We start from the raw sequence: 27,570 nt of genomic DNA, 5'->3' as shown, positions 1-27,570 counted from the left end.
ACTGGTAAAAGATTTAGCGTCAAAAGAGGAATTAGGCAAGGGTGTGGAAGCTCTCCGTTGTTGTTCATAATGGTTGTGGAGATGCTCGCAATTCTAATTAAAAACAGCAGCGTTGCCGGAATTGAGATTATGGACAATTCTTTAATAATTAGTCAACTTGCGGATGACACTACTCTTTTCTTAAAAAATGAACATCAGATTCCCCTGGTAAAACAAATAATCACTACATTCTCAAAAGCTTCAGGCTTAAAGTTAAATTTAAATAAATGTGAATTATTGGCATTAAAGGAGTGTAATTCACAATTACTGTACGATATAAAGGTGAAGAAGGAGGTAAAATATTTGGGCATCACAATTTCAAAAGATCACAAAGTCTTAGAAAAAGTAAATATTTTAGATAATGTTGACAAATGTAAGACAATCCTAAATAAGTGGTTACAAAGAGACATCACAATTTTTGGAAGAATATTATTAACCAAAATGGATAGTTTATCTAGATTTATATATCCAGCTTACTCTCTATCAATATCGAATAAAGTTATTAAAACAATTAATAGCTTGAATTTTAATTTTATTTGGAGGAATAAGTGCCATTATATATCTAAAGATGATTTGGTTAAACCATACATTGAAGGCGGTGGAAACGCAATTGATTTTGACATAATGAATGGTGTTTTGAAACTTAAATGGTTAAAATCCTTCCTAAATAATCCACACTCCATTTGGTTTTTTATACCAAGTAAGGTCTTTAACACACTAGGGGGTATCGACTTTCTCCTAAAGTGTGACTTTGAAATTACTAAGCTACCTGCTAAACTCTCTGAATTCCATAAACAGGTCCTTCTTTATTGGAAAATGTTATTTAAACATAATTTCACTCCACATAATAGCCCAATTTGGAACAATAGATATATACTGATGAACAGAAAATCTATTTTTATTCAAGATTGGTTATCAAAAGGTGTTTGGGCAATTGCCCATTTTGTAGATGAGGAAGGACATGTTCTAGGACATCAAGATTTTTGCCAAAAGTTTAATATCCAATGTTCTAAAAGTAAATTTAATCGGGTTATAAAATCCATTCCATTGTCACTTAAAAACATAGTTGTAAATGATATAATATATTCTGACATCTCCCCCAAGTTAAGGCAATTATATATAGATGGTATTCGATTTTGTGATGTTAAATGCAACAATAAGTTTCTTAGATCTTCATTAAGGAGTCTTTATTCTCCAAATTTACTTAGACGTAATTACATATTAAAAGATTTCCAAAGGGAAGAAATTGAAAAAATAAGAACTGATTATATCACCTTCCCTATCCCCCCTAAAGGGAAAGAAGTCCAATTTAAAATCTTGAATAAAATTTACCCGACAAATAGACTCCTTAGTGATAGATTCAAAATAGAAACGGGTAATTGTGTATTTTGTGAAACAGAAGAGGAGGATTTGGACCATCTATTCTTTTTGTGCAATTTTATACAAATATTTTGGTTGGATTTTCATACCTGGCTTTATTCCAGTGGGATTCAAATTACCCCATTTACCTTAAATATGATAATGTTTGGAGTGTTTTTGAAAGAAAAGAAAGCTAATTATGGTGTTAATGTGTTATTAATCTTGTGTAAGTATTTTATACATAAATGTCGCTTTTTTAAGATTAAACCAACACTGGCTCACTGGAAAAACGACCTAAACCTGTTGGTTAAATCTTTGACTTTAGTTAAAAAGAAAAAGGCTGCTTTTTTTTGTTTCCTTTGTAGAAGATTTTGATTTAGTGAGTTAATAATCTGTTAATTTATGTGACCCCATCTTTATATTTTATTTTCACTATATATGAAAGTTGCTAATATGTAAGAAATGTTTATTCTCTGAATCTGTAATATATGGTGCATTTTGTTTGTATGTTTATATTACTAATAAAAAATAAAAATAAAAAAAAAATAAAAAAAAAACTGTCACTACCCGATCCGTACCGGAAACCCGATCCGTACCCCGCATGCGCGAAAGGTTTCTACTTCCGGTCGTAGCGTTTTACGATAGTTATGGGTCAGAGTATCTGTTAAGATGTTAAGAATAACAAGTATATCTTAAAATGTTTGCAATAATGAAGCATTTCAGTACAATGAAGACAAAAACGAAAAATAAAAAGAAAGTTACGGATCAGGACTCTCCGATTCTTACTGCGCATGTGTAAAGTCTGACCGTACAAATCGGGTCTACCCGATCCGTACCGCGCATGTGCAGATGTTTTCTTCTTCTTCTGTTCGTTTAATGGCAGTTTACTCCCCAGTGTACGAGGATACCGCCACCTGCTGACGGAGCGAATAAACCCTATTATAAACTGAATTAGCGTCATTACAAACGTGTGTTAAATTTGATTTAGCGATAGTCGAGTGTGTTTATGCTTGTCTGTGAGGAGAGGATTGTTGGAATAGTGATGATGATGTACGCTATCACTGTCAATTGTCAGTAAACACTTCATCTGGCTGATGAATCTACACGTGAGATATTACAAAGTCTGCATTATTAACTCTGTAATTAGGCGCCATTCTTCTTATATTACGGCGCTGTTGCTCAATCGGGGGACGCTCTCTGTTGAGGAGAAAAGCATGAATATCTTTGTATACGGATTATCCATTGTTTAAATGTCCCGGGCAGTCGAAAAGAAGGCAGAGCTGTTGAGAAATGCTAGGAGCTAACTGGGCGCTAACCGCATCATTCAAATATATTGAATGTCGCAATATTGGCAAAGAGAGGAAGATTTGCGCATGCGGGGTACCGATCAGGTAGTGACAATCACTCATCTTTGGAAAAGAGAGTTTATTACAGAGAAATGGCTCTTTCCAAAATAAAAGCTATACTATACGCTTCTTCTGGGCTATATTCTCAGCAGCATATTGTAGCGGGTCAGGACTGTTCGGGGTTCTGTTTGTACAGTTATGTTTTGTTTATGTTGCCATAGTGACGGGTGACGCCCTCTCGCTGCGACGGTGTGTCCTTCCGGGGTCAGAGGGTGCCCTGTGTGCTGTTCTTGTTGTTGTTGTTGCTGTGCGGTTGCCGCGCTGAGCAGTTAGCTAGCGGGCTAGCGATTTTGCGAGCCCTGTGTTACAGGCATGGCCCTTTAAGGATGAAGCCTGATGGGAAATGTATTCGGGATGTGTGTAGCGGGACTGCCTAGTGTGTGTGTGTGTGTGTGAAGAGAGAGAGCGGAGAAGGGAAAAAAGTAACGGTTAGCTACAGAAGAGACGAAAAGAAAATAAATAAAAGGAATATAATAACTCCCTCGACAGCCAGAGTTGTGTCGGCGATGCTCGCTGTGAGTAAACTGTTTCAGCCCACTGTACGCGGTGTTCGTGCCTTAGAGAAGAAATAAAGTTCGGTGAAGCAATTTCCTACTCCTCCTTCGATCTTTTTGCTAGCGAAGTTGACCTGTATAGTAAGCTGTTGCCGGCTACGAGTCAGTTACGGAACCTTCAAGTAACTGCCAGAGGTTTCCTTACTACGGTTCGGTGCCGCGGATCTGGCGCGGTAACACCTGTATCTGATTGAGGAATCACTCATCTTTGGAAAAGACTAAACCTGTTGGTTAAATCTTTGACTTTAGTTAAAAAGAAAAAGGCTGCTTTTTTTGTTTCCTTTGTAGAAGATTTTGATTTAGTGAGTTAATAATCTGTTAATTTATGTGACCCCATCTTTATATTTTATTTTCACTATATATGAAAGTTGCTAATATGTAAGAAATGTTTATTCTCTGAATCTGTAATATATGGTGCATTTTGTTTGTATGTTTATATTACTAATAAAAAAATAAAAATAAAATCTTTGGAAAAGAGAGTTTATTACAGAGAAATGGCTCTTTCCAAAATAAAAGCTATACTATACGCTTCTTCTGGACTATATTCTCAGCAGCATATTGTAGCGGGTCAGGGCTGTTCGGGGTTCTGTTTGTACAGTTATGTTTTGTTTATGTTGCCATAGTGACGGGTGACGCCCTCTCGCTGCGACGGTGTGTCCTTCCGGGGTCAGAGGGCGCTCTGTGTGTTGTTGTTGTTGCTGTGCGGTTGCCGCGCTGAGCAGTTAGCTAGCGGCAGTGTTCTTTTTTTTTTTCTTTTTTCAAAATATTAAACTTTATTAAGAAACAGTATACAGAACATGTATACAATCAGAACAAAATTAACATATGCCAGGGGGTGTAATACAAAGAATTACAAACATTCAAATAATTTGTAATTACCGTAATTGTCGGGCTATAAGCCGCTACTTTTTGCACAAGCTTTGAACCCTGCGGCTTTTAGTCAGGTGCGGCTTTTCTATGGATTTTCCATGATTTTTGTGATATCGTAAGACGATTTGTTTTGTTTGTTCCGCTGTTGTACGGCACTACGTTGCCTGGCGGAAGGATCGGGGTTCAAGAGTGGTATGTTAGTCACATGTCCGTCCGCCAGGCAACGTAGTGCCGTACGAAGTAGCGCGAAAAACAAACTTCAAAGTAGCGCTACGCATTCAACGGGAGGCATGGATGACGAGCAGCGATAAACTTGCGAAAAGCAACTTATGCCCAACTCCACCGGTGGATTCTGACAGCGTGGAAAAGTGCGAAAACATCCACGATCACCAACGGATTTTGAAGGGCTGGACTGCTGCATGATGGAGAGGAGGACACCGCCACGGCCCTTCTGAGGGTGTTCGACTCTGACACTGACAACGAGGATTTCTTTGGTTTTGAAAGTGACAACGAAGGAGAGAAGCGGAGAGTGGATGACGAAGCCATCCTGAGCCTGTTTGTATCCGACATTGGAGAAGAGGACTTTGGTGGTTTTAGAGCGCAGGAAGAAGAGAAAGATGGTGAATGACTGACTTTTCTTCTTGTTACAGCCGTGTCACTGCACCTGAGCCTAAAAGGTAGTCCGAATCTATTTTTCTGGTGTGCTGTAGGTTACTGTTATGTACTACATGTGCAAATATGTACCCATAACTTGTTTTTCAAAATATTAATAAAAGGGGTGTGTCTCCAAACAGCCATCTCTTTCCTGACAATTCCCTTTGTGCATATTCTCTTACATATGATAAGTCAACATTGAAACACCTGCGGCTTTTAGTCAGGTGCGGCTAATGTATGTACAAAACAGGATTTTCCCCTGATTTTAGCTAATATTCAGGTGCGCTTTGTAGTCCGGGAAATACGGTACTACAAATAGTAATAGTTTTCATAGCCTTTTTGTTAAGTGATCCACTAATCAATTTTATGTAACATAAAACATCATTATAGTAATGTTTAAAATTAGGTTTTTTGTTACTGTATTTGCATTTGTGAAAATAAAATTTAGCTAAGATAACTAACAAGTTTATTATAAAGTAAACATCTCCTTTTTTTTGCCTTCGAAAGAAACAAAATACAACATTTTCCCATTTCACAGTAAAGTCATTATAGAGATGTCCAGCAATGAATCTACTGAAGTCTTTCCAAAATGTTCTAGCGTATGAACAGATCCAGAAGAGGTGTTGCAGTCTCAGGATGGCTTCCACAAAATCCACAGCTCACATTTATGTCCCTTTTGAACTTCGTCATGTAATGATTAGCAGGATAAAATTTATGCAATATTTTAAATGAGACTTCCTTCACTTTATTCGTTACCAGATACTTGTTAGGAATTGACCATACTCTTTTCCAGTTAATGTCACTGACAAAGAAATTCCAATAAGAGACCACATGTGGAATAGTTAGAGATTCTGTCTGGAACAAAGCACGGATATTCTTATTACTTTTACTGTGGTTTGTTAGACAGATTCTTCCTATGTGTGAATCTAAAGGGTTGGGGAGAGAAACAGATGATATGGAAGGTTGAATACCTTTAAAAAGCATTATAATACCCGTAGGTATTGCATCAAATAATATGGCATATTCTTTGGGTGTGGCTGGAAATTTATAGGTGTTTAAGAATTCTGAGTAGGACATGAGCTGCCCATTAGGATTAAACAGCTGATTCACTAAAACAATCAGTTTCTCAACCCACCTAGAAAAAAATAATGATTTATTTTTATACACTATGTTCCTATTATTCCAAATTGAATACGTATGGGGTGTAAAGTTGTGTTTATATATAAGGGACCAAGCTAATAGAACTTGTTTGTGAAACATCGAGAGCTTTTCTGGAAGCTTATCTATATTATAATCACAACCTAAGATAAAACTTAGACCACCAAACTTAGAGAAAATGTAGTGAGGAATAAAATTCCAAATGGATACCGGATTTTTAAGAAAATGTTTAGCCCAATTAATCTTAAATGTATTGTTTAGAGTAGTAAAATCCAAAACATTGAGACCACCGTGTTCATAGTCATTCATCAATACACTTTTTCTGATGTAATGTGTCCGGTTTTTCCAAAGGAAGTTGAAGAGCATTCGGTCAATATCCTTACAAGTTTTGCCGTCCACATGCAGAGAAATTGCTGCATAAGTCAGTCGAGACAGACCTTCTGCTTTTGAGAGCAATACCCTTCCTCTTAAACTTAAATCTCTCTGCAACCATTGATTTAATTTGGTTTGAGATTTTTTAATAATTGGGGGAAAATTTAGTAAAATTCTGTCTTTTGGATCTTTGCAGATAATCAGACCTAAATATGTTGCTTCATTTTTAACTGTTATATTACAAATACTCTGAACATTACACTCTTTGACAGGTAATAACTGACATTTATTTAAGTTTAGGACCAATCCAGACCCTTTTGAGAAATCCTCTATTACACGTAAAGCAATTGGCACTTGGCTGGCATTTTTAAGAAAAATTGTGGTATCATCTGCCAATTGACTGATGACAATCTCTGTCTGCTATGTTTATACCCTTCACAGGGCTATTCGAAATATGAGAGGCAAGAATTTGGGTGCAAAGTAAAAAAAGATAAGGGCTAATCGGGCAACCTTGGCGTACACCTCGATTAAGACTAAAACGAGAAGTAGTGCCATTTTTCATTCTAATAGAACTATTAGCATTGGAATACAGAGTTTTGATAGCTGCAGAAGATATCACCAAAACCAAATTTCTGAAGTGTAAGAAATATAAATTCATGCTCAATTGAGTCAAAGGCTTTATAGAAGTCCAGGAGAAGGATAAATGAGTCATCAGATATTAATGCTGAGTAGTCCAGAATATCCAAGACGAGTCTAATATTATTGGAGATGTGTCTGTTTGTCATAAAACCAGACTGTGTCTTGTCTACAATATCGTCCAAAATATATTTAATTCTTCTAGCTAGCAATAGAGCTAATATTTTATAATCATTATTTAGGAGGCTTATTGGTCTCCAGTTGTCTATAAAAAGTAGGTCCTTCTTAGGTTTGGGAATTAAAGTAATAAGTCCCTGAGTAAGGCTGGGAGGAAGAGTGCCCCTTTCAATACTTTCATTATAAACCTGCAACAAAAAGGGTGCCAGCTGACAAGAAAATGATTTATAGAATTCAGCCACCAGCCCATCTGTACCCGGAGATTTGTTGTTTTTAAGAAATTCAATAGATGTCAATATCTCTTTTTCAGTAATTGGACTGTCACAAAAAAGCCTATCAGCACTTTTAATCATTTCAACATTGTTTACAGAGTCAATAAATTGGCTAGCGACCTTTGCGTTATAATTGGATTCATACAACTTTGAGTAGAAATTACAACAAAATTGAGAGATAATTTTTGCATCATCACTGACCGTACCATTTATATTCAATTTATGAATAGTATTGGTTTTAGATCTCTGTTTTTCTAAGTGGAAAAAATAAGCAGAATTCTGCTCTCCCTCCTCTATCCATCTTTTTCTTGAACGAACGAAAGCTCCTTCAGCTTTCTGGTGGTAAATCTCATCCAGTTTAGATTGAAAGGACCTAAGATGTAATCTATCCTCCTCCGAGACCTCGTCTGGTGGGAGTTGATATATTGCGGAAATTTGAACAATTAGATTTTCTTCTTCTGCTGCCCTTGACTTAGCTATTTTTGCCCCATACTGTCTCAACATTTTACTTGTCTCAAATTTAAAAATTTCCCAGTTTGTGCTATAGGAATTCACAATATTAGCCTTGTGTATAAAGTGCTTTAACAGTCGTGTAATTTCAGATTTTACAATTGTATGGCTCAGAAGCGAGCTATTTAATTTCCAATAGGAGGATCTATTAATTGCAATAGTAGGAAAGAGTTGCAGATTAATATATATTGCTCTATGATCCGTAAGTGGAGTTGTAAGGATATTGACCGTAACACTGTCCTTTGATAGACTACTTGATATTAACCAGAAATCAATACGTGATTTCCTTGAACCAGAACGGTTACTCCAGGTAAAAGATATATCATCAGGAAATTTGTCTCTCCAAATATCAGTTACATTAAATTTATCCATAAATGTTTCCAATCTCAAATTATTCCTAAAATGTTGTGCTGGTGGCCATCTGTCTATAGTGTCATTTAGTGAAACATTAAAATCTCCTCCAATTATTAAGTTTGAACTGGGATATTTAGAGAGCCAAAAACTAATCCTTGTATCTAAAGAGTCAATTAAATTATCATTTTCAGGTTTGGTATTATAGCCATATAAATTGACAATTATGAAAATGGAGTGATTGTATTCTACTATCAGACAAATATAATGACCCAAAGAGTCACAATCTGAATGTAGAACAATACCTTCGAAGCTACCTTTGAGAGTTGTGACCCCAGCTGACCTCTCTGTGCCATGCGAATACCAAACATCGTTACCCCACTGAGACTTCCAGAAGTTCACATCAGCAGATACAGAATGGCTTTCTTGGAAAAAACAAAAATGACTTTTATATTTCTTAGCAAACAAAAATAAGGCTTTACGTTTACAGATCTGTCTCAACCCCCTGGCATTTAGGGAAACAATAGAAAATGACAATTAAGAAAACAAAAAATAAACAGCTAGAAATTTAAAGAACCAATATTGTGTGCTTAACAAAAAATAAACCTCACTAAGGGACCGAGCATTGCAAGGATGACAATAACTCGGCAGAAATACACGAAATATTTTTTAGGATACAACTCAGGTGCTGAAACTTAAAGTGTCCTCACACTATAAATGAGGCATAGACTTAATGATCCAAAACGCCAGAAGGATCAATGAAAAACAGCCAACCAAGTCCAAGCAACTGTGCAACATTGTAGGGTCTTTTCCATTCCTTAGCTTCCCCCATATTCACCTCTCATTCTGAAGACGGGAAAACTTCTGTCCCATTAACAAAACCCCGGCATCCGACGTAATAGGCCTTTTTATTTTCTCTGCAAGCCTTCTCGATAATGGGCCACAACTTGCTCCGGCGCTCCCTCTCTTCTCTGGAAAGGTCCTCAGCAAACTTCAAGCCCCGGTTTTCCTTTAAGAATGGAGATGTCTTAGCTGCTTTCCACAGGCCATCTCTGGTTCTGCGGGAGATGAACTGGATGATAATAGGTCTGGGACTGGTGTTGTTTGGGCGTTTGGAGCTGACCCGATGTACGGTGTCAATGGTGTCATAAAGTTGGTTTTTACATTCAGGCAACGTAGCCTGACAAATCTCAACAGCAACCTTCCATGTATCCTCCTGTTGTTCTTCTTTGACACCAAACAGCCTGAGGTTCCACCGTCTGGAATATCGCTCGAGATCTGTGATTCTTTGCTGGTTTTTATCCATACGCTCTTCCTCTTTGGAGATTTTCTGCTCCAATGTGCCCACTCTGCATTTGACATCGTTTATCTCTTCGCATGCAAAGACCACAGTTTTTCTGATCCCGTCAATCTGTAGTGCAAGGTTATCCATTCTTTCGTTTATTAGTTTTGATAGAGTTTCAACAATATCCACGCTATCTCCCTTTGAATGCATCGCTTTCTTTGGCGCCGGAGACTGGCTGGGTGAGACGGGTAGAGATGGAAACTCGTCCATTACGTCCTCAGTTATTGGGAGAGGTAGTGAAAGAGCCGTATAGTCATGGCAGTTGTCAAGCAGTGGGTTCACCGACCCGGTTGTTTGGCTAGCATTAGCCTTTAGCAGTAGCTTCGTCTTGGAGCTAGACGAGGGTCTTTTATTGTCACGCTGTGACATTTTATCTCTTAATTGATCAAAATCAGTCCTTTTCTGGCTTAAATACCGTAAAAGCTTCTAAGGTCTGAGTTGACACAGTGTTGCTACCGTATTATAAGGTTACATTTGCTAAGCTCGGCAGTAAGCATGTACTTACTCGGCCATCTTGGAACGCCCTCCAGCGGCAGTGTTCTTCTGCAGATGTCAATAAACGGCTGTGCTCCCTGGCTAGCTCACGGGAAGCAAGACCAAACGACACCTCCGTCTCCTCCTTGTCTGAGCTCGCCACATTGGTGTCAGAAGTGGGATGATGGTGGCACCCCATGTTCTGACCCGAGTGACTTTTCCCCCGCCGGTCGTGACCGGCCGGTGCGCCAAAAGAAGGCACCTGGACATTTGCAGGACTTTGTGTGGGGCAATGGGGTCGTCGGGGACGACTGACCCCTTAGGTGGGAGGCTATGTAGCGGGTCAGGGCTGTTCGGGGTTCTGTTTGTACAGTTATGTTTTGTTTATGTTGCCATAGTGACGGGTGACGCCCTCTCGCTGCGACGGTGTGTCCTTCCGGGGTCAGAGGGCGCTCTGTGTGTTGTTGTTGCTGTGCGGTTGCCGCGCTGAGCAGTTAGCTAGCGGCATATGGAACGCCAGGACTGCCATAATGAATTAATTAAATACACCATTAAATAATTAATTAAATGTGGCAATAATTAATTAAAATTGGAATTAATTAATTAAATAAATAGTTATGACACATGTAATTAATTAATTATTGACACATTTAATTAATTATTTATGTATTTCACATTTTAATTAATTATGTATTTCACATTTTAATTAATTATTGACACATTTAATTAATTATTTAATGATATATTTATTTATTTCATTTTGGCAGTCCTGGCGCCTGGCTCTCATCATGAAATAATTTTATCTGTCAGCCTCACCCATCAAACTCAGGGGGCGGGGTTAACGCTGATCGAGTCAAAACCATTGCTTTGGCCTGGTGGCCATTGTTTCTAGCACACAACAACCGGCATGTGGAAGCTAACAGAACTGAGCTTTGAAAAACCCTGTTTGTGTGTCACCAAATACCGTTTTAATATTTTTTTAGCCGAGAATGTAGTGGTTTAATCTTCATGTGTCTGGTCGGTTTGTCAAGATACAGCCTCTTTGCAAAAGTGTTTCGATGATTTCGGAGATGTCTGCCCAGTCTCACGGCAAAGCGTGGGATAGACCCGCTCGCCTCGCAAGCAATCCCACCGACAAAGCGCAGGCCCCGGTACACAGCTGTAGTAACCCCCACTGACTTCTTTTACTGAGGTTATATTTATCGGTGTTTTATTTCCTGATGTTCTTATGTGTCCTACGTGTTTCAGTCGCCAATTCTGAATTATAACTAACATTAAAAACATTTTTAAGGAGGAGAGAGAGCAAATAAATCTGTTTAACATCTGATCTTTGGGTTTTTGTTCAGTAATCAGCGTGACCTGTTTAAATGTTTGAAAAGGAAGATTAGATATAAAAAACGTCAAACATAGACTCAGTCTGCCTTCACATTTGATATGAGGCCAGCACGTATAGTGGCCTCAGCAGGCTATTACTGAAATACACGTGCTATATCATAAACTATGATATAAATAGGGAGGTCCTATTAACATGTTTAGTTTTAAAGGACACCTTCCTGCCTTTAGTCTCATTCATGAGCGGTATTAGTTTTCTTCTAACATCCAGAAGTCTGCACGATGTGTTTCATAGTTTGTAACAAGCCTTTGACAGGTAAACATAACATGACCGAAAAAGCAAAAAAAAAAAAAGAGAGAGAGAGAGAGAGAGTGTTGACATAAGAAGAGAAAATGCTCTCAATTATGGAGACAGGCAAATGGTTCATTTATGTTTGATGTGTGTTTATTCCTCCCTAAATATTGTCGGTGAAGTTTGCCATGCACGTCAGATTTTCCTGCGCATTTTTATACGTCTGCCAACAGAGAGAGAAAAAAAATCACATTCTAACAGACAGCTGGTGCTTAGAATACAGTTGAATAACTATTAAAAAACAGATGATATTTAGATGATAGTTCAGTCTAACACATGTGCCAGTGAACCATTAAACGTCAGTGAAACTATGCAGTTATGAAACGTAACTTTAACCTCAGCCAAACCGATTTGCTCAGTTGTAAATAAAACAGCGAAGTAAACGTGACCCGACAGACAGAACCTGAGTGAATGAAGTCCAGCGTTTAACCACTGAGAGCTAAAACTAAGGTGAGGTTTCAAAGCTGTGTGCCGGTGATTGGACATCAGCCGCTGATGAAGCTGTTCGCCTATAAAGTGCTCTGTAAGGAAACAAGCTCCAGCAGCTCTGCGCTCGGGGAAAACACTATATTTACTTATCTTGTGCAGAAAAATGCGCTGACATTGCTTTATATCGAGCACCGGCTGCCCAGTTAAACTGTGACTATCACCAGGTAACGTAGGCGTGTTTCTTGAATTAGCAGCAGGTGTTAAACAGCTGACAGATGAGGAGGAGGAGGATGCATGCAGGTAAACTGAGGGTCTGTTGAGCTGATCGCTGGTTTCGTGAGAAAAATGTCAGCTCGTTCTTTATGTTACAGAAGCACAGAGACACAAGACCAGGCGGAAAGAGACGATCGTTCGGTGAAAATGAGAATCTGCGAATGTAACATGTGGAACACGGAGAGTGGAATATGTAAACAAACTGGTTAACGTACCCCCTCGGTGCGCTCTGCATGCTAACTGTTAGCAGAGCTAGTGAAATCTCTGAAAACATCTGAGCACTTTTGCAAAAATGTTCTATGTTGACAACCTGACCAGACATACGTCGCGACATTCGCGGCTAAAACACTGTTAAAAGTGTAGCTGGTGACAGAAAAACGGGGTATTTTAAAACTACACCACCACCATTGCTGCCTGTGATTTGATCTGCATTCTGGGATACCTGGCTGCCCCAAGTCTACACAAGCAATCGATTATCTAGGATCGACCTGTTTTGACTTACTTTGCACGGCAACCAATCAAATGTTAGAGAAGCTGCATGGGCAGCGTTAACCCCGCCCCCTGAGTTTGATGGGTGAGGCTGACAGATAAAATTATTTCATGACGAGAGCCAGGCGTCAGGACTGCCAAAATGAAATAAATAAATATATCATTAAATAATTAATTAAATGTGTCAATGATTAATTAAATGTGTCAATAATTAATTAAAATGTGAAATACATAAATAATTAATTAAATGTGTCAATAATTAATTAATTACATGTGTCATAACTATTTATTTAATTAATTAATTCCAATTTTAATTAATTATTGCCACATTTAATTAATTATTTAATGGTGTATTTAATTAATTCATTATGGCAGTCCTGGCGTTCCATAGCGGCAGTGTTCTTCTGCAGATGTCAATAAACGGCTGTGCTCCCTGGCTAGCTCACGGGAAGCAAGACCAAACGATACCTCCGTCTCCTCGTTGTCTGAGCTCGCCACAATATTAAACATATCAGGTCCCCATAAGGAGAATCCTGTGCTAACGGCTGTCTAAATGACTCGGGTAAAGTTTGTAGCATGCTTGTTGTTTTTGTCTGCTTCCACTTGTCTTTGCACTAGGATGATGTCGGCGTAAATGTGCAGTCATATTCGTTGTGTTCCCACCAGTGCTGTCAGCGTTAATCTCGTTGAAATGACGTTAACGCCACAACAAGGCAAATCTCCGTTAACGAGCTACCCCTGCGTGGGGCTAGACAGCCAACACGTTAACGAGCTAACTGCGCTAACACACTAGTTCCCACCCATGTAATTGAGCATTGCGTGGCACATCCAACATACTGTTTTACTTTAGTCCATGACGCGCTTACCTTCAGGGTCATACGTCACATGAAAACCAAAATAATTCCAAACGCCAGATCTGAATGAGGGTGGGGGAGGTTCAATTTGCCATGTTGCAAGGAGAGCTTAACTTCTGTCTCGCTAGCTTGCCCTGCGCTCTTCCTTCTGACGATGCTGTCTGTGTTGAACACTCAGTGGATCTGCGCTTGACAGTGCAGCCTAGGCGGAGTAGTCGAACGCAGATTCACTGAGCGCTCAACACAGACATCATCGTCAGAAGGAAAGTTGATCAAATAAATTACAAATTTTGTATTGTTCGATACATATGCGTACCGAACCGAAAGCACTGTATCGAACGGTTCAATATCGATACGAGTATCGTTGCACCCCTAAAAACCAGTACCGGTACCGAAAAAAAGAAGATTTATTCATAACACACATGAAAAGACCCAGGGAAACCGAGTTAACGATAAAAACGATAACAAAATAACGCTGAAAACCAATAAAAACCCTGAAAACCACACATTTCACACCTGAGCCTCAACTCTCGCGGCCCGGTACCAAACGACTCACGGACCGGTACCGGTCCGAGGCCCAGGGGTTGGGGACCGCTGCTTTAAACCATCCCAGTTTGACACAAAATGAAGCAGATGTTGAAGGTAACTCTGGTCTTCCTTTGTTACACTGTATCTTACCTGCTGAAACATGAATAAGTTGCCAAAGAAAGGCACTGGCTTTGGATGTTTGATGCCATATCGTGAGAGGACTGAGAAGGGACGGACTGAATACCTACAGGCAAAAGTGCAGAAATGTGATGATGTGTTGTGAATGAAAGGATTAAACATCAAGCTCATTAACTCTTAGATAGTTTTATTTTTATTTTTTTATCCTAATGATACTTTCTTTTTCCTTCACTGACATCTCATATTGAGAGTTCATGTGAACAGCGACCAAAATGTAAGTTCAATAATTAACTCCTTTTAAGTGCTTAGTTTGCCATGAAATAATGTGGGAACAGGCCTCCCCTGCCTATCAGTCAATTGTCCAATTACCTTTGAGTCTATGAAAATGGGTGACTGTGGATATACATAATATGTAACATATAGTATATATTGCTGTATTTTCACAGCAGAACAATATGTCACAAATAAACATACTAAGGTTTTATTTCCAGCTAAGTGTGGTGGAGTACAGAGAAAACTGACATAAAATGTGTCATTATCCAAAAACTGTCCGACTGTCCATCATAAATAAACAAATACTGAACATTTGTTCACTCACCAGTAAAGGAGACCGAGGAAAATGAGGAAGAGGCTGAGTGTCACAGATATTCTGCTGACCTCAATGTTGAACATGTTTAAAAAGTCACCTGCAGCCTGCATGTTGGAAAATCTTGTTTTCTATCCTCAGACTGAGATGAAAGTTCCTGCGCAGAAAAACAAGAAAAAGGGTTTAAGTTAACAAAAAGAACTAGATTGAATATAATGCACGTACAAAAACAGGAAGCCATAAAAATACTTGCAAAACAGGTCTTTAAAACAAAAGAATTATATACCCCCTTCATAAATCTTTTTGCCTACAGTGTATTTACCAACTGAAGTAAAGTTATAAGACATAAAAACAGACAGAAACGTCGGAAATCACCACAGCAGAGAAACCAGAAGTGTTATATAGCAAGGTAAAAGTCATTTTATATAAATACTTTAGATTAGTGATGTGACGTTCTGTATCGAGGCTTCAAAGCTTGTGTCGAGTAATTGAGGGGGCATTTCCGCGATGCGCGTATCGAGGCTTGCTTCATTTATGGGAGGAGCTGAAAATGATGACTTCCGAAGCCTCGCTGCCCGGCTGTACCACGTGACTGGTTCATGAAGCGGTTCGAACTTTGCCGCGAGATATGACAGCGATATAAACCCCTCAGACTTCATTCAAAATGTGGGTGTTTGATGGAGAGTTGCGGTTAGTGAGAGTTTGGAGACAGTTTGGAGGTTTATGAGAGTGAGGAGAGAAAGTCAGGAGAGAATGGAGCCAGCTAAGAAGAGGAGGATGTCCTCCCCTGTGTGGGAACATTTTGATTTTATTCCTCCCAACAAGGTATGTAAATTTCTACAGAAGATATATTTTCATAATACTGATGGTGCAATACAATTTATGTTAAGCTGTCTTGACTTTTGTACAAGGTGAAGTGTTTGCTATGTGCCAGGGAGCTGGGATATAACAACAACACCTCATCCATGCTTAGGCACTACAGAGCTTTGCATGAGAATAAGGGGAACACCGATTGTGGAGCAAGACCAGGTGAGCCATCAAATGCCATGATAATATAGCATGCAGTAATGTTACTAAATGATATAACAATATTATACAACTGTTATAAGTTACGTGTGTGATATTTATATTTGTGCTTTGTCTTTATTGTCTTTCCTCAGGAGAACAATCTCAAATAGATGAAGACCTGGTTAGCATGGTGATTGAGGACTCACAGCCATTTAGCATTGTGGAGGACAAAGGATTTAAAAGATTTGTTAAACCATTAAATCCTAGCTATGTTCTCCCCACTAAAAAGGCCATAAAAGCAGTGAAAATGTAGTTTTTACTGAATAAAATGTGAACAGGCAGGTCTGAGGCCTCAGTCTGTAGCTGTCCATACCTCAACGTTACAAAAGCACAACTACTGTCCACACCCCAACCACACCTCACCTCACAGTAAATGATCATTTCCATTTTAAGCATTTCCAAATGATCATTTTCCATACTGCCAGTATAAATATACACAGTATACTGCCATCACTACAATATACTTTTAAAGTTATTTTATTGGTTTTTAAATGTCTTAATGGTCTTGGGCCTTCTTATCTCTCAGATTTGCTTTTACCATATGAACCCTCGCGGACCCTGAGGTCCTCTGGTACTGGCCTTTTGATTGTCCCTAAAGTCAGGACACATACTCACGGAGAGGCAGCGTTTCAGTGGTATGGTCCTCGTCTGTGGAACAACCTGCCGGAGGAGCTCAGGGCCGCAGAGAACGTACATGTTTTTAAGAACAGGCTCAAGACCCACCTTTTTAATTTAGCTTTTACTTAACGTTTATCTATTTTATGCTTATTTATTCTATCCTGTTATTCTATTTATATTATTAATTGAGGTTTTACCTAATATTTATTGATTTTATTCTTATTCATTTTTTACCTTCTTACTCTATTTATATTTATATTGTATCCCATTCTTATTTATTTTTTTATTCTGTATATACTCTTATTAGGTCATATCTCCAGTGTTTCCTCGGAGGGCGCTCTCTGCACCGGGGCTGTGATCGACCGTGGCTACTGGGGCTCTTCTCAGCCTGGCTGGGGGGCTTCTTTGCCTCCCTCCTGCTGTGTGCCCAGCCTGGAGGCTGCGGTCTGTGACCGGCTCCCGGTGCAGACGGCTCCCTGTGATAGTGTTTCCTCACCTGGCTCATGTGTGCCCAGCCCAATTTTACTCTTTAAGTAAGTGTGTGTGTGTGTGTGTGTGTGTGTGTGTGTGTGTGTGTGTGTGTGTGTGTGTGCGCGCGCGCGCGTGGGGGGGTATCCATGATCGTTTATGTTAATGAAAGTGTGGGGAGTGAGTTGGAGGGCGGGGTAGGCTGCTTTTAACCACGTAAAGCACTTTGTGCTACATCTTTGTATGAAAAGTGCCTTATAAATAAAGTTTGATTGATTGATTGATACATGTTTTACACACTCCTTTTGTTGTTGACATTTACAGGCTGTGTGCAAAAGGCCACACTCTTCAAATTCATGCCAACTAATATTTTTACGTCCAGTACATGTCCTACTGGAGCAAATGAAGCTTCAAGACGCTTTGCGCTGGGGTGAACCAATTGGATGAAAAGCTTCAGTGCTTCATGAAGCTTCATGTGCCCATCACTAGTTTAGCTGGATCTGTAGGGACCACTAACCACTGAACAAGTGAAACCTAACCTACCCTTTTTCTCTCATTTACTAACGGTCCTTACCTGTGGCGCACAACTCATTTACTCATGTGATGCTAGGTTAGTTTGCTGATGAAATAAAGGTTTCCATCTAACTAATATCACTAACATGTTTCTATTACTTGTGTCTTTATAATATTAACACCGCAACATTCAGCATATGGGAAACACACACTCACCTCACCTTCTTCGTCCTTCGCCCAGGTTTTGTAAATATAATAGTCACGTCTTCCTCTTTTTGACAACAGCTCGTCACTCCACAGGAAGCTGCGTCGTCTACTGCCCCCATCTGCACCGGAGTGGAAAGGCTCTTCTTGCGTTTCCCAGAGAGACATTTGTGACATTGTTATATTAAACATGCCCAATTATTTCGTACGGAAGCACAAGATGATAATACCAAACATAACATTGTTACTTTTACAGAATATATTTAAAATATTCAATGATTTTTTTTCTGGATGGTACTGGACAGAGTCTTTTCCTGTCGTTTCTGGGTATTTGGTACAGATAGATCACCATATACAGAATGTGGGTTTAATTTCAGGTAACAGCAAATATAGCGTAATTCTCCTTTAGACTGGGACACAGAGGATTTTCATTTCTTGTGTGTTCTGGTGGTTTGTAACTCAACTGGTGTCAGATCAAGTACACTGACCATTAAAATTTAAGGATAAACCATTGATTTGCAACGTTTGCACAAAAAGTAGATGAAGCAGGTGAATAACAGTCGGGATTTAATGTGGCAAAATTAGCATGTGCCTCCTTTACATATGCTCCATCTTTTTGCCAAATATCATGGAATGGAGCCATTTGATTATTTGTGCTATTTTGCTGACAGACAGCACTGAAAACCTCAAAATCAGGACTGAAATCATAAGGCTGCCGGTCACAATTCCTCACACTGTTTGAAAGAGACAGTGAGTGATTAATCGGATCAACTTTCCTGTAAAAAATGATTCATTCAATGTTTTAAACAACAAGCGCATAAAAACTGCAATAAAGTGTCTATTTATATATGTGCATCAATACAGAAAATCTTCTTGTGAAATATTTTCTCATGTGGCATTCCTTCCATTTGATATGTAAATTGTCAAACTGTTCCAGTCACAAAATTATAGTTAATATTTTCTAAAACATTTGAATGAATCTGCAGTAAATCCCTTATTATATTTAGTACATTCAAATCTAAAATATTTCAATGTTGTGATTTTTCAAGCATCTCCCAAGTACTGGATTAACTTGAACTAAGACAGTTGAACTTATTTTGCAGTCTGGTGAAAATGATCCAGTCATTCGATAGAGAAGTCAGCAGACAATCTCACTTGCTCCTTCTGGAAATTTTCACACAAACACCATTTTTAGGACCAAGAGTGCTTAACGACTTCAACTCAAGAGGAACCTGAAAAAAAGAGTGCCCTCGATAAAACAAACATCTTTTTTCAGGACTGGCTGTTAATGAACATTCATGAGATTTGCTGAGCAGCTCTAAGTCAAACGTACCTCAGTCTTAGAGCAGGCAGTGATGTTGAAGTTGTGGAACAGATGCATTAAAGCCAGTTTGATTTCAAGCTGGGCGAGCTTCATTCCCACACAGTTACGGGGGCCAGCCCCAAATGGTAGGTATACGAATGGATGTCGACTGGCCTTGGCCTCTGGTGTAAACCTGGGGATCAACAGCAAGTTGTTGTTTTTAAAGTTGAATGAAAAGCATTGGAAACTAAAAGACCACATTCTTAATGAGACAAATTTCTCTTGCTACTTTATACAATGGCATAAAACTACTGTTATCTTGAACTGAGATATTTAACTACATGAAAAATATTACATGATACAGTTCTGTTCATAGTTTTTATGGAAAGAATTTCTAGGCATAGCCATGTGACAGAAAGTTCCCATTTTGGTGACCTTTGAATCTCCTCGTTGCTATTTGCAGGTGATGTGGGTCTCTTGGCTTCATCTGGTGGTTGTCTCCAGCACTCACTGGAGCGGTTTCCAGCCGAGTATGAAGTGGCAAGAACGAGAATCACAACTCCAAGGTGGAGGCCATGGTTCTTAGCTGAAAAGGGTGGAGTGCCTACTCTTTTCAGGGACGAGTTGCTACCCCAAGTGCAGGGGTTTAAGTATCTGAGGGTCTTATGAAGACCCTCAGAAGTGAGGGAAAAATGGAGTGGGAAATTGACAGACAGATTGGGGCCACTGCTGAAGAGATGTGGAGGCTGCATTGGTTCGTTGTGGTAAAGAAAGAGCAGAGCATGAAAGCAAAACTCTCAATCCAAGTCCAGCAACTCCAAGTCCAGCAACTGGTCTCTTCAGTTTCCAGACTGTTGTTAAAAAGAGGAGATACTACTAACTGATACTACTAACTACTGACACTGCAATGTGCCAACTCCCAACAAATTCAAAATCAAGCTATATCTCAGTTTAAATGTTCTATTTTGAATAAATTATGGGTTTATAAGATTTGTAAATAAATGCATTGTTTTTATTTATATTTTACACTGTGTCCCAACTTTTTGAATTGAGATTGTATTTGTGGGTTGCAGATGTGATAATTTCACTACACAAAAGTGTTTACCACACCCAAAAAATGTATTTGTACCACTGTACAGAAAAATATTTAATATGTTGTTAATATACAGCTGAAATCATGTTAATAAGTCAACATTTGACTGCAGTCATAAGTCAGTCTCTTTACTCGTTTCAGACAGAACTGAAGCACCTCTCAGGAATGAACTTCTCAGGCTCGGGCCAGTGTTCTGGGTCATAATGGAGGAAGCCTGCAGGGATCTCCAGTTTTGCTCCTTTAGGAAGTTGCTGACCATTCACCACACAGTCATGATCTATTTCTCGTGCAAACCTTAGTGGGAAAATTTCAAAATTACACAGTTACAGAATGGTCACACACAGTATCGACAGAAGAGCTGTAACTTTATTTACTTTATTTATTTACTTTATTACGTTATGTAATTCCCTGACCACTGCCACCCCCAGAGAAACTAAAGGGGGAAAACAGTGAAAATAAATTTAACATCATTATCAGAACTGTTATTTCCTTAATTTATTTGGACTTTTAAGCTCTATTGCTTTTTGCTGTCAGTTATAGTTGCCATTGCCTCTCTTGCCTCCCCTGCTCTCTATTTCTGTACATAGCTCCATTCAAAGAAGAAGAGTTTAAGCGTAATGATAGCTACAAAAGCATTTTTAATGCATCTGGATCCAAATGTGAACAGAGCTTAACCCAAATGTCAAAAGATCAGAAAACATCTGCATTGCTGAACCCATCTTTGATCTTTCAACAGTAATGATGATGATGATAATAATAATAATAATAATAATAATAATAATAATAATAATAATAAGAAGAAGAAGAAGAAGAAGAAGAAGAAGAAGAAGAAGAAGAAGAAGACGAAGAAGACGAAGAAGAAGAAGAAGAAGAAGAAGAAGAAGAAGAAGAAGAAGAAAGGTTTTCCGGATGATAGCATTAATGCTGAAAATCTTCCTATATCACAGGGTACCAAAGCTACCCCACTGTAGCCCCAATTGACATCCTTCTTTACCTGAATCCAGGAGGGTAGAGGCGTAATGCTTCACATATAACCATGTCCAAATACTTCAGCTCCTGCACATTTGTGTAATCAGGTGAGTCCTACAAAGCAAACAGCATGACAATCAATGACTGTCCACAACTGCATGAATCAAAATAGATCAGAACCAACTGTAAAACACTCACATGTCTAGTGTAGAAGTCATCCACCTCTTTCTGTACTTTGAGTTGACATTCAGGGTGGAGGGCCAAGAGGTAGCAGGTGAACGCCAGAGTGCTGCTACTGGTTTCATAGCCTGCCAGGAGGAAGATGAAAGCCTGACCAACAATCTCATCCTCAGTCATCATCTTTTTCTGTGGACGCCTGACAGACGGCTCCTGTGAATGAGGAAGGTCATTTTCCTGAACTTTGCCTGAAGACTGGGTCTGCTGGTTGTTGTCACTGATCTCATCGGTGTCATTTGAAGTGTCAAAGCGCTCCAATGACACACACTCTTCGGTGGTTCGAGCATCTAACATCAGCTGAAGGAAGTCTCTACGTCTCTACGTGTAAAAGAAATAAATAAGAAAGATAGGAAAATGACAGTTTCAAAGCCACACACAGATTTAGGAAAGTCTGAGATTCACCTGCTCAGGAGGCTGCTCCTCTCTCTGTTTGATGATTTTGTGAATGCTGTTAATGAAGAAATGACTCATCTTGTCTCGTCTTTTGTTGGGTATGAACCTCGACAGAGGAGCCATGATGGAGGGAAAAGCAACTAAAGACAGAAACACACAAATCTGCAGAGAACTGCATACACAGGTATATCAACAAAAATGCTTAAATACTTCTTTGGCATATTCTACATCTATTTAACCTTTCTGAAATTCTTTCTTACAATTCTTTGTGATCAACTTTCTCTTTTAATGTCCTACATAAATATCTGAAATTCAATTGTGTTATAATAATGACTCACAGAAAAGTAACAAGACAGACTTGAAGAAATCATTGGTGAAGGCCATCTGAGCGTGTTGGACAAGTGGGTCATCTGGGTTATTCTGCGAGTCCACCTGAGTTGCAAATGCCACACTGGCAATAACATCCATGGTAAAGTAGCCAAAGTATCTGCAAAATAGCATCAAATTTTAGAAATATGAACAGTGAAAGAAAAAATACAGTAGAAGTAAAGTAGACAAACTGCTTTCAGGCTTTCATCATTGTTTATGTATTTACCTGTGGATATCAAAGGCCTCTCCTGACTCAGCGTAGACATGCAAATTCTTCATCAGGGTATCAATGGCTGTGTTGATGAGCGGAACCATCTACACTCAAATGGAGAGATAATGACAGATGCAAAATAGTCCTATAAACACTTCAGTGAATCATAATGGGTCCATAAACATAAAAAATGGGGGACAGGTCCATGTAATTCCATAAACACCACTACCACAGCTACTTAAATTACACATACAACATAGTTCCAGGAATCTAAGTTGTCAGTTGGGATCCTATGTTGTCGGAAGGCTTTTGCAATCTGGTAGGGTCTCCCATGTCAAATTGGTCCTGGGTGAGGAACCAGACGAAGGGCGATTCAGACAACTATTGTCAGTGCAAAAACAAGGGAACAGTTTACCCTGCGCTTCATAGGGTTACTGGGACACCACCCTGGAGTCATGCCTGTAGAGGGTGCGTGGGGTTCCATGCCTTAGCCTATGGGGCACGGCTGGGCGCAGGGTATTGGGACATGGAATGTCACCCCTCTGTTGTGGAAAGAGCCTGAGCTAGTGCTTGAGATTGAATGATACCGGCTATATATAGTTGGGCTCACCTCAAAGCATGACTTGGACCCTAGAACCAGCCTCCCGGAGAGGGGCTGGGCTCCAGCCTGGTAGTGATGTGTTGGTCGCGAACGAAATGGCTCTTAGAGCCGGATCTTTGACGTGAACGACGCGAGCCAGCTCCTTATTGCGAGCCGTGGTTTTTTCTTTTTCTTTCTCCCACCCTCTGTCGCACTTTTTTCCCGCTTCACTCCACATGCAAGCCTTGTGCTTTGCGCTGGGCAGAGGGGGGAGGGGCGGTAGTTACACTCAGTAGCACAGGAACAGAGCGGGAGGGAGAGAGAGAGAAAGAGAGCCAGGGACAACAACGTCACATTAGAAAGGTATAGTAATCATCCACAACTATTTTCAGTTGTGGATGATAAAGGATTCAGAAAGTTTATTCATGCAGGCCCATATGACAGAGAATATGCATCTTCTTTTTGTTTTCATATTTTAATTTATATTTAATTGTGTTGTGGTTTGCAGTGTTTTGTGTTGTTTCATTTTAAATTTGTTTAAAAGGAAAAAGCTGAAAATGTAAATAGTTAAAAGTTGAACTGTGACTAGTTGGTTTTTGTATTATATGATTTATTTATTACATTTTATGTGGAGTGAATAAATAAAAGTATATTTACGGTGGCCCCTACAAACAAAGCACGTACAAACTTCAAAACACGTACAAACCCTGAAGCACGTACAAACTTCAAAACACGTACAAACCCTGAAGCACGTAAAAACTCCAAAACACGTACAAAACACAACAGAAGTGCTCCAGGATGCTAGGCCCAGTGTTGAGCTTTTGTTACCTCGTGGCTACACAAGCCAGCAAGTACCAACGACCGGATTTGGTGTGTGGTAGTAACAGGTAAATGAACATATATGAATGCTTGTGTATAAATACACAAACAATACACATATGCTTTCAATTGTGTAATTTAAGTGATCTAGGTAGCTCTGTTTTGAAGTTCAGTTAACGCTAGAAATGTGTTTTGGAGTTTGTATGTGTTTTGTGTCTAGGGGTCACTGTATATTTTTATATATAAACATATATAAATAAAACCACTTTTTTTTACATTAGTAATTCCTTTTGTGCATAATTTTATATTATTGTTAATAATAAATTAATTAAAGCAACAAAACAACCTGAAGAGCCGGTTGGGAGCTGAAAGAGCCGGCTCTTTTTAGTGAGTCGAGCCGAAAGAGCCGGCTCTCTAAAAAGAGCCAGAATTCCCATCACTACAGCCTGGAGTTGCTCTCGCTGAGAGGCAGCAGGCTGGGGTGGTTATTCTGTTATGCCAGGGGCGATTTTAGCCCAATCAAAGCACCCCCAAAGATTTCTTCCTTTTTTTGACAATATTTGCTATTTGTGTGACACACTGCTAAAAATATAAAAAGCATACAGTACTTGGTTGAGACATAACATTTGGTTTGTTCCAGCTCCACTCTCCCCTGCTCTGGCTCTAGTGCTGTTGCTGCCAGAGCGCTGCTGGCTGAGACGCAGCAGAGCGGAGGTGGAAGTGCCTGGTTTAAAACAGGACTGTTTAGCTGCATTTTACCTTCAGTTACTGTCCGAAAGTCTCCTTATATTTCAATCGCATCGCTATAAGTGCAATGTTAATTTCTGCCGATAAGTTCCACTTTGTTCTTACTGTTTGCTGCGGTGATGACGTCACATGCTTTTACGACAGTCCTGCCGTATCACGAGTCGGAGGAGCACTAGGCATGTTTTTCTCCATGAGTGCGGGGGAATAGCGATCTCCAGCCGTGTGCGTTCCTGTGCAAATAGCCACACGTCTGTCCACCCCTCCCACCATGTTCAAACATAAATTTCAATCAATTTTATTATTGTATCATCAGATCTGTGGCTGTATGTTCTGGACACTCGAGTGCCAACTGATCACCACCTGGTGGTGAGTTGGATCAGGTGGGGAGGGAGGATGCTGGACAAACCTGGTGCACCCAAACGTGTAGTGAGGGTGTCTGAATAGACCATGTTCAGCACCTCCACAGCTGAGGCTGCTGCACTGAGCTGCAACTGTAAGGTGTTTTGTACCTTGGTGGTAAACAAACCGAATGGTGGACACCGGAGGTAAAAGGAGGTATCAAGCTGAAGAAGGAAGCCTGTCAGGCTTGGCTAGCCTGTAGGACTCCAGGAACAGCTCTTGGGTGCCAATAGACCAAGCGGAACACGGCTCAGGCAGTGGCTGCAGCAAAAACCTGGATGTGTTGGGTGTTTCCTGGACAGAATATCTAGTTGTATCCAGGTGGTGGGGGGGTTTCCACTTTGGTGGCCTCAGGATTTCATCTTAGCGTTTTGGCTTCATTAGGTGATGACTTCCAGTTTGCACTGGAGCGGTTCGTGACTGAGTACAAAGCAGCATGAATGAGAATTAGCACCTCCAATCCAAGACCATGGTTCACAGCTGGAAAAGAGTGAAGTGGCCACTCTGGGTCATGGACAAGTTACTGTCCCAGGTGGAGGGATTTAAGTATCTTGGGATGTTGTTCATGAGTAGCTTGCAAGAGAGAAGAGAGAGCTTAGGATAAAAGTGAAGCTCTCGAGTTACCGGTCTACGTCCCCCCAGATGAGCTGGAAGAGGTGACTGGGGTGAGAAATTTGGCCTTCCCGTCTCAGAATGTTGCACTGGCGACCCAAACCCGGATAAGCACCAGAAGATGAGATGTGATGTCATGTATCTTATTTCATCTTATCTTATCTCACTTAATGAGAACTTTATTTTCTCACTTCTTTCATCTTGGCAGCACTGAAAGATGGGGTCAGGACACTCCGTACTCGTTTCCACTGTTCATTCCTTAACTGGAGAAGGCAATCAGATACAGGCTTTTTGGCAAACACAAATTTCTGCAGAGAGATAAGAGAGCACAGGCAAAACAATCTGTAATAACCCCTCAGTAACTCTTGTGTGACAATCAGGAATAAACACACATGTTGCATCTTTGCTTTGTATAATTTCCTTACATTCCTGTTAGGGAAGTTGCTGAAGTCCTTCACCAGCAATTGTCTGAGCATATCAGGGTCTGCTACCACTATCACTGGTGTCCGGCCCAAATAATACCTGAAGTATGAGTCCAGACAAAACATGATGGGTAAAGTATCATCTCAAACTGTAGATTATTTATAGAAGCAAAATATTCACAATCTTATTTCAGTAGTTGCTGTTGTAGGATGTATTTTTACTTACCCACATACTTTACCATATGTTTTGACAAGATCATTCAGAGGTTTGAAAAAACCCTGAAAAGAATATTTGAAAAACACAGTCGATGTAACAGTCAGCTGACAATAATGACACAAATATGAGAACAAGGACACCATCCCAGTTTGATGCAAAATCAAGCAGACATTGAAGGTAACTCTGGTCTTCCTTTGTTACACTGTATCTTACCTGCTGAAACATGAATAAGTTCCCAAAGAAAGGCACTGGCTTCGGATGTTTGATGCCACATCGTGAGAGGACTGAGAAGGGATGGACTGAATACCTACAGGAAAAAGTGTTGAAATGTGTTGTTTGTAGGTTGAATGAAAAGAATTTGTGTCAAATGCAGTAAAGAACAGAGCTCACCTTTACCTGGATTCTGTCTAGAGTTATTGTTGCATTCGTTTGCACTGCCTGCTCTATAAAATGTCAATGTATGTGTTTTATGGCACTAGCAGATTATCTACGTGTCCTTATTTCCCTTGAAAAAAGTGTATCATTGACATACTCACCAGTAGAGGAGACCAAGAAAAATGAGGAAGAGTGTCACAGATATTTTGCTGGTCTCAGTGTTGAATACATTTAGAAAGTCACCTGCACCCTGCATGTTGGAAAATCTTCTCTCAGTTTTCAATCATTAATAGGAGAAAAAGGCCCCTGGAGAGAAAAACAGCAAAAAAGAATTAGTTATACTAATATTTTTATTCAATACTTTAGTCATGACTTTCACTAGAACAAAGCATTTAAAGGTATTGTGCAGAAATTCAGGCTTTTGGGGAAATAAACACCTGCCAAAGACCATACATCTATTCCATGTTGTCAAGCCGCTTTGTCCCCGATCAGTTGTGTAGTTTCTTCCAAGACTTTCTACTTACTGAAGCTTTTTTTGTAGCCTTGAGAACTCACCTGAAGAGGAGAGATGTCTGTTCCTATTGTATCCACTTCTGTTTTGTGCACACAAATGTTAAACCACAGATAAAATAGTAACTACAGATTTGGATTGCCTCACCACCTCCATAAATGAGACAGAGCAGGGTAAAGGTAATGAGTTAAAGAGCTGCTATTGCACAAACTTTTAGGGGTCCATAGTTCAGCTTTGCTTTTCTTTAGTCAACTGTCTGAACCTGTATTGCAGTTTTTAACCCT

General features: G+C 39.6%; 2 protein-coding genes across 5 annotated transcripts in view; both read right to left on the bottom strand.

Moving 5' to 3' along the window:
- Positions 1-18,163, bottom strand: part of LOC101479408 (thromboxane-A synthase) — a 30,672-nt gene extending 12,509 nt beyond the window's left edge. For 2 of the 3 annotated variants that reach the window (XR_013099271.1, XM_024803100.2), the window contains exons 1-3: positions 18,042-18,144; positions 15,171-15,315; positions 14,585-14,678 (exon numbers count right to left, since the gene is read on the bottom strand). Coding sequence is in view for 2 of the 3 variants with exons in the window: in XM_024803100.2 (XP_024658868.1) it covers positions 14,585-14,678; positions 15,171-15,271 (195 nt within the window). In the remaining variant the exon portion in view is untranslated. Of the gene's footprint in view, positions 1-14,584; positions 14,679-15,170; positions 15,316-18,041 lie in introns of all 3 variants that reach the window. The other variant, XM_076885584.1, reaches the window with a different exon arrangement.
- Positions 18,164-18,579: 416 nt separating this feature from the next.
- LOC101479900 (thromboxane-A synthase) lies at positions 18,580-27,465 on the bottom strand. 2 transcript variants are annotated; one of them, XM_014410714.4, is made up of 14 exons: positions 27,331-27,465; positions 26,937-27,081; positions 26,614-26,707; positions 26,410-26,462; positions 26,187-26,283; positions 25,953-26,069; positions 22,620-22,708; positions 22,363-22,511; positions 22,034-22,164; positions 21,593-21,949; positions 21,420-21,508; positions 20,582-20,719; positions 19,363-19,525; positions 18,580-19,261 (listed from the first exon to the last, which is right to left on the bottom strand). In XM_014410714.4, the coding sequence occupies exons 2-14, from the start codon at positions 27,029-27,031 to the stop codon at positions 19,181-19,183; spliced, it is 1,653 nt and encodes a 550-aa protein (XP_014266200.2). In that variant the 5' UTR covers positions 27,032-27,081; positions 27,331-27,465; the 3' UTR covers positions 18,580-19,180. The 2 variants fall into 2 exon arrangements, with proteins under 2 accessions (XP_014266200.2, XP_076741700.1); XM_076885585.1 differs by having other exon boundaries at positions 27,229-27,346.
- Positions 27,466-27,570: the final 105 nt, after the last annotated feature.

This window comes from Maylandia zebra, linkage group LG7, assembly GCF_041146795.1.
Source record: "Maylandia zebra isolate NMK-2024a linkage group LG7, Mzebra_GT3a, whole genome shotgun sequence".
Taxonomy (NCBI): Eukaryota; Metazoa; Chordata; class Actinopteri; order Cichliformes; family Cichlidae; genus Maylandia; species Maylandia zebra.
This window is presented reverse-complemented; position numbering and strand designations above follow the sequence as displayed.

What these genes read in the sequence shown, in the direction of transcription:
- LOC101479900 (XM_014410714.4), bottom strand. Translation starts at nt 27,031, where the DNA reads ATGCAGGGTGCAGGTGACTTTCTAAATGTATTCAACACTGAGACCAGC. An exon ending in TTTCTTGGTCTCCTCTACTG is followed by an intron (nt 26,708 to 26,936) that starts GTGAGTATGTCA and finishes TTTTTCCTGTAG; the next exon opens with GTATTCAGTCCATCCCTTCT. An exon ending in GAGAAGTTCATTCCTGAGAG is followed by an intron (nt 19,526 to 20,581) that starts GTGCTTCAGTTC and finishes GTTGATCCCCAG; the next exon opens with GTTTACACCAGAGGCCAAGG.